Source organism: Ascaphus truei, chromosome 3, assembly GCF_040206685.1.
Source record: "Ascaphus truei isolate aAscTru1 chromosome 3, aAscTru1.hap1, whole genome shotgun sequence".
Classification (NCBI taxonomy): domain Eukaryota; kingdom Metazoa; phylum Chordata; class Amphibia; order Anura; family Ascaphidae; genus Ascaphus; species Ascaphus truei.
Window position 1 is genome coordinate 398358031 of NC_134485.1, and position 13931 is coordinate 398371961.

Genomic DNA, 13931 nt, shown 5'->3' on the forward strand with positions numbered 1-13931 from the left:
TTTGCTCATAAATTGGGGTTCTCACTGGGATTATTTCAAGCAATTATACCCCCTAGCTGGGGTTAAAAATGTTGAAATGAGTGTTTCCGTATTTCATTTCCAGTTTTGTTGAAATCTGGTAGCTGTTTTTCTTTTTACAGAAAAGTTAAAATAATTGGGTTTTGATGTAGATTTCTTTGTCTTTTCAGGTGCCGTCGCAGTTTCCATCCCACGTCTTGACTTGGTGATTTCTTTTGTGGGTGCCGTGAGCAGCAGCACTTTAGCACTGATCCTCCCACCGCTGGTGGAAATAATTACGTTTTACAAAGAAAATTTAAGCCCGTGGGTCATCGTTAAAGATATTGGCATAGCAATGATTGGAGTTGTTGGATTTTTAATGGGAACATATGTAACAATTGAAGAAATTATTTACCCAACGTCTTTGCTGCCTGTTAATGGTACAAAGACTCCAATGCAGGAGCTTAATAATACTTATTCAGAAGTTCATTAACGATGAGTTTTGTTCCGTGTTTTTATGTGCCTTTCAGCTGAGAGAAGATTACAAAATAACTACAACATATGACAGAAATATATGAGTACAAAATATTTTGTTTTATTTATTTGCTTGTTTCTTTATATGCTATTTATATCACGCATAGGAAATCTCTGAACTCAAAGTACTTTCTTACTGGTATAGAAGATTTATTTTTCATTACAATTTCATAGACTATACAAAATGAACATATAGTAGAAATCATGTTGTAACCGATAGTTTTCGTCACACTGGTAAACTACAGGAAGTTTGTAATTTCAGTTAGGTGTCTACAGTATATGCCAGAGGAAATGATGACGTTGGAGCAAGATGCTACTGGAAGATGACAAAATTTTTCAGAACACTACATACTGTCTAGAATGAAAAGTTTCTATCATTTTTTTTTTTATTAAGTTTTCTGCTTCTAAATCAATATTCAATATTTTCAACATACAGCAACAGCAGCTTAAAAATAATTGTGCAATTGCATTTGGACCTCGAAAGACACCAAAACTTGGTGAATAAAACTAAAATAATACTGCATCTGGGCTTTCAAGACTTTATAGGGCTACTGTATACTATATGTTCCAATAGAACTCTTTGCCTCCAAAAGCTGGTGTATGCAAGGAGACTAGAATGCTTCAACTGCATTAAAGATATCACAACTTACAGAATCCAACAACTACTGTAAATATCATCACTTGAAATGTTTATTTTTCTGTTTTCTAATTTAGCCAAGCAAAAAAAATGACATTTTGGAGATGTTAAGGCTATATTAATATCAATGTGATTCAAACAAACTACTTTTCAAGATGATTATTTTATGCGATGTATATTTACTGAAACATAAATGCATATTTGTTGCATTTTGTCTTGTTTATTGAGGCATACAGTACCTGTAGTTGATGCTATCCAATGATAGCCAATGTTATTGCACCCAGTGGCACACACCAAAAGTTGAAATATTGCGTTTGCCTGGCCATTTTGCACGCGAGTCTCAATCAAATAATGTCTGCACCTCCCGCGGGTGCATTGTTTATGTTGAACTGGTACTTGCCAGCGGAAGTAATAACATTGGCTATTGTACATCTGTACGGCACCAAGTATCAAGAGTGTTTACTGTATGCGCATCTACACCTTGTAAATATATTGCATTCTGAGCCACTTTATCCTTTGTAATACGTGAATATTTTTAGATCTTGCTCTAATTGTTGAAACAAATGCCTATCTTATTTTGTAAAACAATGTTTTTTTATTACTTTTCAAGTACTTTATTGTGTTAATGAAATTAAACATTATGCACAAACATTGTTTGTCATCAGAAGTGTAATATTCACTATGGAAAAGTAAAAATAACCATTAGAAACCAGGCTGGATCAGTTCTCCCCTCTCCCTTAGTCCAGCTAAGGCTGAGTCCACGCTGCCGCTGAGCTCGCTCATGCTTGGAGAGCGGTGATGTCACCAGCTCACAAAGCATGAGCGATCACTGTCCTGCAACATTTTTAGAGCAGGAGTGGGGGGGCGTGGCTACTACGGGAGGGGGGGGTGTCATTGGCTGTATAGGGGCTTTCTGTGTTTCTGTGTATATCTCTCTCTATATATATCTCTCCCCCATTGCTCTCTCTCTCCCCCCCCATTGCTCTCTCTCTGCCCCACATTTCTCTCTCTCCCCCCAATTTGCTCTCTCTCTTCCCCCCATTGCTCTCTCTCCCCCATTGCTCTCTCTCTCTCTCTCCCCCCTGCGCTCTCTCTCCCACCCGCCCTGCGCTCTCTCTCCCACCCCCCCTGCGCTCTCTCTCCCCGCCCCCCTCTCGCCCCCTTGCTTTCTCTCCCCTCTCTCACCCTTCTCTCTCTCTCCCTTCTCTCCCCTCTCTCTCCCTTCTCCCCCCTCTCTCTCCCTTCTCCCCCCTCTCTATCCCCCTTCTCTCTCCCTTCTCCCCCCTCTCTCTCTCCCCCTTCTCTCTCTCCCCCTTCTCCCCTCTCTCTTTTTCTCTCTCCCTTCTCCCCCTCTCTCTCCCTTCTCCCCCCTCTCCCTCCTCTCTCTCTCCCCCTTGTCCCCCTCTCTCTTTCTCTCTCCCTTCTCCCCCTCTCTCTCCCCCCTCTCTCTCTCTCCCTTCTCCCCCCCTCTCTCTACCCTCCCCCCCCCTCTCTCTACCCTCCCCCCTCTCTCCCCCTTCACCCCCACACCACTCCGTTTCCCCCTCATACCACACAGCAGCACTCCGTTTGCCCCCCCGTCCGTTTGCCCCCCCTGTCCATTTGCCCCACCCACTGTCCGTTTTCCCTCCCTCTCAGTCCGTTTGCCCCCCCCCTCTCAGTCAGTCCCCCCCCCTCCTTTCCTCTTCTTTCTGCTGAATTCAGTGTCAGTGTGTGTGTGACAGGAGAGTAGAACACGCAATCTCACTTCCCATTTGTCAGAGCAGGGTCATGTGACATAATAAAACATAGGTCTCTTGGTTCCAAACTTTTTGGCTACTTCCAATTAACTTATCCATCAACTCTGTTATTTAAATGTTTAATTCCTTTTTTTTTTTTTTGTAACTCAATATAAGAGCAAATAATAAATTACAATATTAGAAGATAAGAACAAAAGTGTATAGGCACGTACAGGCTTATACAGTAGTAGGATTAGCGATTCATGTCACATTTTCCTTTGAATGTATTCTATTATTTTTTTACCTCTTATCTACAGTACTGTACATTCCAGGAGACTTTTCTGCACCATGCGCACTTATAAGCGACTCCCCCTACCAAATGCTCAGACACTTCACCTGCACTGTAATTATAACACTGATCTTCATTTTGCATTACTGTGCGACACAAACCTTTTGCGTGATACTGTTTTACGTATAAATGTACTTAGGAAAAAAGGATCCAGCGCTCCACGGATTTCTAAATAAAGAAAATGTATTTATGTGCCACACAACGTTTCGACCAACAGGTCTTTCTCAAGTGACTAGGCATACACCAAATGAGGATCTACCCAGTATATATATCCTCTAACATTAACAATCAACAGGTGAAACAAGTGATAATTACCCCCAGCTGACCCCAATCCGCCTCCCCTGATCAGTCCTATGTTCATACATTGTCCAAATAGTTCTTGGTAGTCTTCTTCTGGTTCGCTGAACTTCTTCCGGTTTTGCGTTCCAGTGACGTCATAATCCTTTTCTGCGCATGCGCCATCTGCGCTTGCGTTCCAGCGTCGTCTCCCTGTCTCCGTCGGTCAGGTCTGACGTCTGCCATCGTTTTCTGATTGGTTCTCTCGTCATCCTGTGGGGGTGGTTTACTCATCTTGTGAGCTACACGCCTATCCTCTCTCTGCGCCGTGGTTTGGGAGATTCTTCTGCGTCCTCCATCGTCATGGTCACTTTGTTGGCATCCTGGTATCTAGTTCTCCTCGTGTTAAAGTGGGCTATTCTTCTATGATTTACTGTGCATTATCAGTCCTTTAGTACACATAGAAAAAGTCTTTGTATGTGATCAGGGGTTGCATTCTGTAGTGTGAACAAGTGCAAAAAAGTGGTATTACAGTGGCGACCAAATTTATTCTTACTTGGCTAGCTCCGCGAATTTCGGAATATCCCGGTGATGTTCGGTTTAGTGTCGTTTTCGCCCAGGGTGTATTGCGTTATATCGCGCCCGTGATTTAAGCATTTTATTACCGCTGGCTGCAATACTGCAATGCCGTGTAAAAACGCATGGGGGCGTTTGCGAGCTGTTGTCTTTGAAGCCGAGAAATTCATGAATTGTAATGCAGTATATACTGTATATATACAGTATATACTGTATAACAACAACCCCTATAACCCCTAACATACACATACAGTACTGTATATGCACATCAATGATACTATAGGCCGTCCCCTGGCGAGATGTGTTTGCAGCAGAGAGAGATCCGCTGCTCTCTCTGCGCAAACATCGGCACATTAAAAATTATTTAAAATACATTTTTATTCATAGTGTAGATGTGCAGGGGGTCTCCGGAGCTGAACCGCGTTGCTTTCAGGTCGGGGGACCCCCTGCTTCCCGAGATACAGGCCCCTTTATGAGGTGCCGGTATCCCTCTGCATTTAAAGGTCCCGATCACGTGACCGCGGCCTGTAAACCAAGCAGAGGGATACCGGCACCCCCTAAAGGGGCTTGTATCTCGGGGAGCAGGGGGTCCCCGGACCTAAAACCAATGGGGATTCAGCTCCGGAGACCCTCTGCACATTTACAGTATGAATAAAACACACACATCAATAAAGAATCGTTCTTTACCTTTGCGGCTATGGTAATGAAGCAGCATTTCTGTTTTTTTAATAATATTGTACAATGCTCAGGGGACCCCCTGCTCCTGCACAATATTATTAAAAATACAGAAATGCTGCTTCATTACCATAGCTGATAGCCGCTAAGGCAATGAAGGGTTAAGGCAGAATAAACAATAAATACATTAAATACATATTTTTAATGTGTGTGTTAAACCTCCCTGCCTTGACTGTAACCTGTGTAAGACCCTCTCCCCCTATTGTGTGTGTTAAACTTCATATAGACATACACTTTAGATACAGTACTTCCAAAAGGGCTTAATGATTACATATCATACAACTGTTTTCTTAATAGGAGATAAAATGTTTCTTAGGTGGCATGGCTGCTGTTGGTGGAAGGCCTTTAATGTGAGTAAGTGATAGAACAGATTGACAAGCACTCCATAAATTTTTATTAAATGTTGTTTTTTGCACTTAATACCACTTTTTTGCACTTGTTCACACTACAGAATGCAACCCCGGATCACATACAAAGACTTTTTCTATGTGTACTAAAGGACTTATATTGCACAGTAAATCATAGAAGAATAGCCCACTTTAACACGAAGAGAACTAGATACCAGGATGACAACAAGGTGACCATGACGACGGAGGACGCAGAAGAATCTCCCAAACCACGGCGCAGAGAGAGGATAGGCGTGTAGCTCACAAGATGAGTAAACCACCCCCACAGGATGACGAGGAGGAGAGAACCAATCGGAGAAACGATGCCAGACGTCAGACCTGACCGACGGAGACAGGGAGACGACGCTGGAACGCAAGCGCAGATGGCGTATGCGCAGAAGAGGATTATGACGTCACTGAAACGCAAAACCAGAAGAAGTTCAGCGAACCGGAAGAAGACTACCAAGAACTATTGGGGCAATGTATGAACATACGACTGATCAGGGGAGGCGGATTGGGGTCAGCTGGGGGTAATTTTCACTTGTTTCACCTGTTGATTGTTAATGTTAGAGGATATATATACTGGGTAGATCCTCATTTGGTGTATGCCTAGTCACTTGAGAAAGACCTGTTGGTCGAAACGTTGTGTGGCACATAAGTAAATTTTCTTTATTTAGAAATCCGTGGAGCGCTGGATCCTTTTTTCCTAAGTTAACTTTGGATTTTTCTGGCAGGTACTTCCTTGAACCAGCAGCACCGGTAAACTGTATGCTTTATCTTACCTTATCTTATTTGTGGAGTGCAGCCTTTACACCTTTTTACATTACGTATAAATGTAGCAGGCGTTATTACTCTTGTGATGCATTAACGCCACCTAGTTATTAATGTAAGGTTTTCCACGAGTTCTATTGAAACCGATGGTAAAGGGAGTTCTCCTTAATGCACACAATAGTTACATTGCTATTCATTGCGTTATTTTGTGCTAATGGGAGTAATAACACCGGCTATATCTGTATGCATTTTCAGTTTATCAATGTGTTGTGCCTGTATAAATATTAAATTTTATTGTCACATACACTTTTGGCGCTATATAAATAAAGACATACAATGCCTGAAGAATAGACCCCAGTAGTCCTGAAAGCTTATACTCTTTTTAAACATTAGCCAGCAATTAAATGCATCCCTTTCATGTTACCTTTGTTATTGAGATATTTAGGTGAGACCCTCCTGCTGGAGCTCACCTCGTGAGGAGGATCAGGACCCTAAGGAGTGATGCCAGCTGCACCTGGGTACAGCAGTACAGCAGTGCCCAGGAAGGTACACACGTGCACCAACGGTTCACACGGGGGTAGCGCTACCTCACACTTTGGGTAAGGGTTTGCTCAGGCGGACATCGAGTTGTAGGTGCCCAGGGCACCCACAGTACTTTGGGGGTATCCACTCATGTTATTGTATTGTTGTATTGTATTGTGTGTGTGATTCATGGTTATAGTGTTTACAGTAAAGAAGTTATATTCAGTTGTATAGTTTTTATTGGTTCCTGTGAGGGGCTAGCCTGCCAACGCTGGGATCCATCATAGGTGGAGGCGCTGCACTGCAAGGAGAAAGAGCTCAGTCCATGCTCCCAGTGGCAGAGGCTTAGGCCTCCTGTGAGCAAACAGGAATAGCAGCACATATAGTTCCCTTAGGCATAGGGAAAAGGGGCTACATTTAAAACTGCATAAACAGAAAAAATAAACATACAACCTAACAGCCCAAGTAAAGAAAGCCATGTGGTCACTTGAGGACAAGTATTTATGTCAGCAGATAAGAGAAGATCTATAGACCATCTACAAGAAGGACATACTATTCTCTGATGGGAGACAATTCAGTAAAGATACTTTTACTATTTAAAGTGGATCATTAAAGGACTCCCCTTCACAATCAAATATCATATATGTAGGGAAGGATGTCATGGGAAGGATGTTGATCCAGGGATTAATCCGATTGCCAATTCTTGGAGTCAGGAATGAATTTATTTTTCCCCTTATGAGATATCATTGGATGATGCGACTCTGGGGTTTTGTTTGCCTTCCTCTGGATCAATATGTATAGATATATGATAAAATATCTCTTGTCTAAATTTAGCATAGGTTGAACTTGATGGACGGAAGTCTTTTTTCAACCTCATCTACTATGTAACAGTGTTTCCCCCAACCGGTGGGAAATTTGGCCATTACTTGTCGTGTGGTGCATGATACCTGCTGGTAAAAGGAGGGCTGAGTTGTCCATCGGTGCTAGTGGAGACACAGGACTAGGCTTCTGGGGCTCATACCCCACTTATCTCTTTAGCAGTGCAGCACCTCCATCTGCCTTAGGCTTCAGGAGCCGAATGTGATCTCCCACGGTAGAACTTATTACCTCTCCCCCCAGTAAGGTCATGCACCAGGCAGGAGGTATAACAACAGGAACGGGTTTATTACTCTTCTGTACAGTTACAGGAACAAGGCAGGTTCTGCCTGATGCAGTACTCTTAGCTATTCACTCAAGGATGGTCCCTGGTCCGTCGCTACAGGCCAAGGGCACCCGCAGCCATCCTAGCTCTTACGCACCTCTCTGGCAGAGGTATGGTCCACACTTACTCTCCCCCGGAGGGAAGAGGGCTGGAGAAGTCCCAATCTCAGCTTTTCCACTGTGCAACCTGCCTTCCTCAGTGGGGAAGGACAACCTCCAAATTTAGGATGGTCCTGCCTTTAAGTGCTGTCAGGAGGAGGGCACCTGATCTGGCTCATGATTGGTCATGCCCAGGCCTAATGTCACCGCCTCCCGCTGTCACTCAAATGCAGCTCCTCTGAGGGGGAAAAGCCCATATCAACTACTGGCAACCTGATTGTACCAGGTTTACTGCCAGCCCAAGGGCCGAATAGTAGCCATCAGGTGATCTGGCTACATATACAAGACTTACTTGTTGGAACCCCCAAAACTGGGCTCCTTTATGTGCTTTCTATTATACAATTAGACAGGCACACTAATGGAAGACTTATGTCGCTGGATAGAATACATTTTCAAACACCTAGCTACATATAAGGCACCATAGACCTTCTGGACAAGGTAACTACTATTGGCAATGTACAAGAAGGAACTATAAAAGTGCTGTAGAATCACTTTACACCAGCATTGCCTATAAAAATAGTACAGCAGCGCAGAAAGAATACCTGAAGCAACAAGACCTATCCACAGAAACTATCACACAACTAATACAATTAATTATTAACACACAACTGCTTTTCATTCCGTCAGGACATCGACCTCCAAGAGATGGGAACAGCCATGTGATACGGATGGCACCACAGTATGCAAACCTGTTTATGGCAAAACTACAGTATGCGCAAATTACATGTTTACCTGCCATACAAAACCCCTGTCCTACCGTCGCTATACAGATGATATACTCAGAATTTGGAGTGCCAGCAAACAGGTCCTCAAAATGTCATTGCATTCTACCCAACAATCAATCGAAAACTCAGCCAGTCCCCTAAATCTATTTTCTAGACACTATTATGTTTAAAAAGGACAATCAAATACAGACAGCCTTGTATCACAAACCTACAGGTTATAAAAGCATCACATTTACTGCTCTAATTGTCTCTCACATTGAGACAAAGCTTTTTGCTGAATAAAATGTTTTACGTTTCCATTATTTCCATTTTATAGACTAAATTATCTTATAGAACACTTCAAAACTATAGTTGCAGTGTAATATGCATAGTAACCTTTATATTTCTCTAATGTGTTTAATTAACACATTTCCAATTTATCTTTTTAAGGAAAGAGGAATAAAGAAATTAGTCAAATCTGGTGGGTGCTCTTTCCTGCTAGCGTTTTGTTTCCCATTCTCTTGTTATTGCAAGTATCAAATTAAACAAAATACAGGATCATTCCAAAAATGCAAATAACAAACTAAACATGTATTAATGCTCTCCTGTAGTGCTTAGTACATTGATATATTTAAAATTAGATCTACAGTAGAGGCAACGTTTATTCTAACATTTGCCGTAAACTAGCCGGGTTACATTCTGGGTATGTGCTGGGTATGTTCTGGGCTAGTTTGAGGCACGTTTAAGGCATTTCTGCATTGACTAACGACCCATAGGATTAACACAGCAGGGATCCCTGGCATTCCAAATCAGTTTGAATGGGACTGCCAGGGACCCCCGCTGTTAATCTGATAGGCCATTAATCAATGCAGAAATGCTGGGGCTAGTTTAAGGAAAGTTTAAGGCATGTATTCAGAATGTACCTGGGTGTTTCCTGGATTTTTTGGGGAATTGCCACTGGTTTTTGTTCGAATAAGAGTTGCCTCTACTGTACAGGCATACCCCGGTTTAAGGACACTCACTTTAAGTACACTCGCGAGTAAGTACATATCGCTCAATAGGCAAACGGCAGCTCACGCATGCGCCTGTCAGCACGTCCTGAACAGCAATACCGGCTCCCTACCTGTACTGAAGCTGTGCGCAAGCGGGGAGACTATAGAGCCTGTTACAAATGCGTTATTTACATCAGTTATGCACGTATATGATGATTGCAGTACAGTCCATGCATCGATAAGTGGGAAAAAGGTAGTGCTTCACTTTAAGTATATTTTCGCTTTACATACATGCTCCGGTCCCATTGCGTACGTTAATGCGGGGTATGCCTGTATTGCTTTTTTGGACACTTTCCTTGCTGGTATACAGTATATAATTTTTGATACTAGTGTATAATGAGAATTATGGAAATTAATTTCCACTGCCTTTCTTTTTTTTCTTCCACTTTATTTGAAGCTTTGATATATTTTAATTCACTAGTCCGCCTTATTTGTTTTGATTAATGTGGATGTTCTATGTATTGGTATCTTATTGTGGTCAGGATCAACACTTTACAAAGTTTATCAACAAAGTGAGGCTTTTCAATAGATACGTTTTAAAATATCAAGCTGTATTTTGGACTCCGTTATGAATTATTCAAAGTGAATTTAAAGGTGACATTGTGTATTGTATTGTATGTCTTTATTTATATAGTGCCATTAATGTACATAGCGCTTCACAGTAGTAATACATGTGGTAATCAAATAAATAACAGATAATATAAATAACAGATCTTGGGAATAAGTACTTTAGACATAAAAGTAACATTAAGGAAGAGGAGTCCCTGCCCCGAGGAGCTTACAGTCTAATTGTTAGGTAGGGAGAACGCACAGTAGGAGGGAGTTCTGGTAAGTGCGTCTGCAGGGGGCCAAGCATTATGTATCATTGTGTGACATTGATGTAGAAGACTAAATGTTGACTACTTATTTTCACCATCCACAAAGCTAATAAATATTTTGTTTGTTGTTTACATTGTTTGAGGTGCTGTTGTATTTATTAATTTGTTTATTTTGCCATCAGAAAGAACATGTGTTATATCACCAGGCAGAAATCACACTTAGGGGCCTATTCTAGTAGCCGATAAGTGAGTTACCGATAGTTTTGGGCACATCTTGAGCGAGTTTGCATGTGTAGCTACTCAGCAAGCTCCGATAATATGGCAAACTTGCTCGAGTTGCTAGTACCTGCTATTTCCCAATCGATAGCTCTCCCACTCAGATAAACCGAGCGGAGGTTTAAAAAATGCTCAAACTCGCATATTTTTTAATCGCGGTATCTTCGAGATTTACATTGCGGCTGCAACTTGCAGGAGATCAGAATGTACACAGTAAGTTGCAGCCGCGATGTAAATCTCGTTTTCTATTCCAGAACTTTTCAGGTAGCTCCGAGATTTGCATTATTCTGAATGGTGGCGAGATGGGATCAACGATGTGACTCTGAAGAAATGTTTTTATCTTTACTACATCGGTGTAAGGAATCAGGGGCCACGTCCGTTGCGGCGTGACCCCTCCTTACCCACTACCAGTACTGCAGTGGCTGCTGCCTGTCCCCCGTCGCTACCCATGCCGCCACCCAGTGCATACCTTGAACTCTGCCGTCGCCATCTTGGATTCTGACACTGGTGTTACAGACTCTCAGCTGTGCTCTAATACTTCCTGGTCTCTCAGCCACTCACGAGCAGCTCCCCGACACGCCTCCGCCATGCCCCTCGTCCGGATTGGTCACTGTCACTTTAAATATCTTGCTTTGCCTTCACTTCCTTGCTCTGCATAGCTCCTTGCTACCTGTCTTGCCTGGAACCTGTGTCGTGCTCTCTTTGTGTTTATTCCTTACAGCTACTGACCTGGCTCGTCTGAATACCCCCTCTGTGTCCTGAACTCGGCTTTGCTACTGACTACTCTAACCTCTAAGACCCTCGGACTCTGCTACGGATTTTTACTACGGAACTTTCTATATCCTCGGACTCGGCAAGTACTTCACCATTCTTTATCTACATCCAGGCCTGGTCACGCTACTACGCCACATCCCGGACACACCCCCTCTGCTGTCGGTGCGTATACTCTACATCCCACCTCAGTACAGGGGACTGGTCTGGTCTGCGGGCTGCACAGCGTGACAATCGAATTGAAGCCGAGTGTCTCCGGAGTTGGCACACATTAATATCAGCTCCGGAGACCCCCTGCTTCCATCCAATGTAATAAAAATACATTGATAGGCAGCTTCATTATCTTAGCGGCTATCCGCTAGGATAATGAAGGAGTTACATACCAGTGTCCGGTTTGTTGGGGTAGAGGGGGTGGGTGCCCCATGACGCAATGATCCTCAGCAGCATGATGGAAGTGGTCCATGATCCTCAGTTGCTTGAAGAGAAGTCTCTGGTAAGTAGTTCTTCTTCTCCAACAGTTCCAGGAGATGTTGAACCGACAGCTTCTTGGGGTAACATGAGACGTGACATGCCTTATATACTTTAAGGCCTGTGATGTCACATTTGACTGACAAATAGTATATCCAGCAATTCTATTGGTGGATATAACATGTGACGGCTTCCATTTTTTTAAATTATGTGACGTCATCTTAAAGGGATGGAAGCCAGCCAATCAGGTAGCATGTGATTGGGGTAATGAAGCTGTTATTTTTTTTAAATAACACAGGATTGTAACAGGGGGTCTCTGGAGCTGAACCGCATTAATTTCAGCCCTGTGGACCCCCTGCTTCCCAAGTTATAGGCCCCCATATGGGGTGCCGGTATCTCACTGCATTGTTTAAATCTCCTGAATCATGTGACTGGGACATTTAAACTTTGCGGAGATCCTGGCACCCCATATCGGGGCCTTTAACTCGAGAAGCAGGGGGTCCCCAAGGCTGAAATTAATGTGGTTCAGCTCCGGAAACCCCCTGCTACAAAACTGTGTTATAAAAATAAAATAACAGTGTGCTCACCTGTAAGAGCTGTGCAGGGAGATGCAGCTCTTACAGACTGCAGGCAGATCTCAGGGGCAGAACTTAGAAAAACACAGAGATAAAGACACTGCCATCCCGAGCGGTATTGGCATTTTCCTACCGAACGGTTTCTGACTTGCGATAACTCTTTCTGAATACCGTGATAACACAAATGTCAGACCTTGAGGTAGGGTCATGTCAAAACTTTAGATTTGGCAGTGATAACATCGAAGCTACTAGAATAAGCCCCTTATAATTGGATTTATTAATATATATTAGCAATACATTAAGCAAATATTCTCTTTTCACAGAGTTTGTCTCAATTTAGTAAAAATTACAACAGTGGAATAGGTAGGGATTAGGGTGTAAATGTGCGCTTGAGATTAGATACTCCTGCAGTACAGTATATGACAGTATATATAAGGCTTGGGAGGGAGAGAATACCAAGACTAAGAGCAACAAAGGAGTTAATATATACCTAACACTAGCCTCTCCACCCCCTGCAAACCAAAGAAGCTAGAAAATCATTGTTTGGTAAACAAAAGGTTAACCCTCACTTCCACCCCAAGCAGCCTAACCACCCACCATGGGCACATTGCCCTATCATCATCATTACTCTCTACCCCCACCCCAATCACCTTACAATCCCCCTCCACTTCTAACACTGGCTAACACGACAATACTGTAAGTCATGTTACAAATACGGCAAGAAAGAAAAAAACAGCGATACCGCATACATTTTGCATTGCACACAAATACTAAAACATGTTCAAAAAGAATGCAGAATTATTCAGATTTTCTTCCTTCCCCCGGACGGAAAAAAAGATGAGATCATTTGGAAGAGGGACTAGGACTGGCAGAAAGTTCAAAAAGGAAGAAAGGAATAAAGTCATAAATTGCACGCTACCCGACCCAATATCGATTTTTAATCTCTCTTCACATATACTCACCAATGATCAACCTTCACTCCTTAATAGGGGTTGTCTTTTTGTCCAGGCTGAAAGGCCAATGCATTTGAATTGTTTGTGGACCTTAATAATTTTATAAACAAGTTCATGCAAAAGAAACATTTTCTATTTTTTTTTAAACTATTTTTTTTTATTCGGGTAAACACAATTACAGATCAGTACATTATACAGAAATCTTGGGAATATAGACAAAACAAATCTTGTTGGTACATCTCTTTGATACATCATATTTAACATTCCGTTGTTGTTAAAGACGCGATATGTTTATTGAACTGTCCTTTCTGTAATTTGTCTTATAACTCTTTTTTTTTTTGTTAACTAAACCACGCAAAATAACATTGAACTTTGAACTTGCTGTAATAACCTACCTAATAATTATTTAATCTTAATTTATTTAAATTCAGTCAGGGTTTTGATTAGTGATGTT

General features: G+C 42.3%; 1 protein-coding gene across 2 annotated transcripts in view; it reads left to right on the top strand.

Annotated features, from left to right (window-relative positions):
• The window catches only part of SLC36A4 (solute carrier family 36 member 4), a 273729-nt gene extending 271947 nt beyond the window's left edge, over window positions 1-1782 (top strand). Inside the window, exon 12 of one of the 2 annotated variants that reach the window (XR_012800035.1) lies at window positions 189-267. Coding sequence is in view for 1 of the 2 variants with exons in the window: in XM_075592525.1 (XP_075448640.1) it covers window positions 189-490 (302 nt within the window). In the remaining variant the exon portion in view is untranslated. Of the gene's footprint in view, window positions 1-188 lie in introns of both variants that reach the window. The other variant, XM_075592525.1, reaches the window with a different exon arrangement.
• The last annotated feature ends 12149 nt before the right edge of the window (window positions 1783-13931 follow it).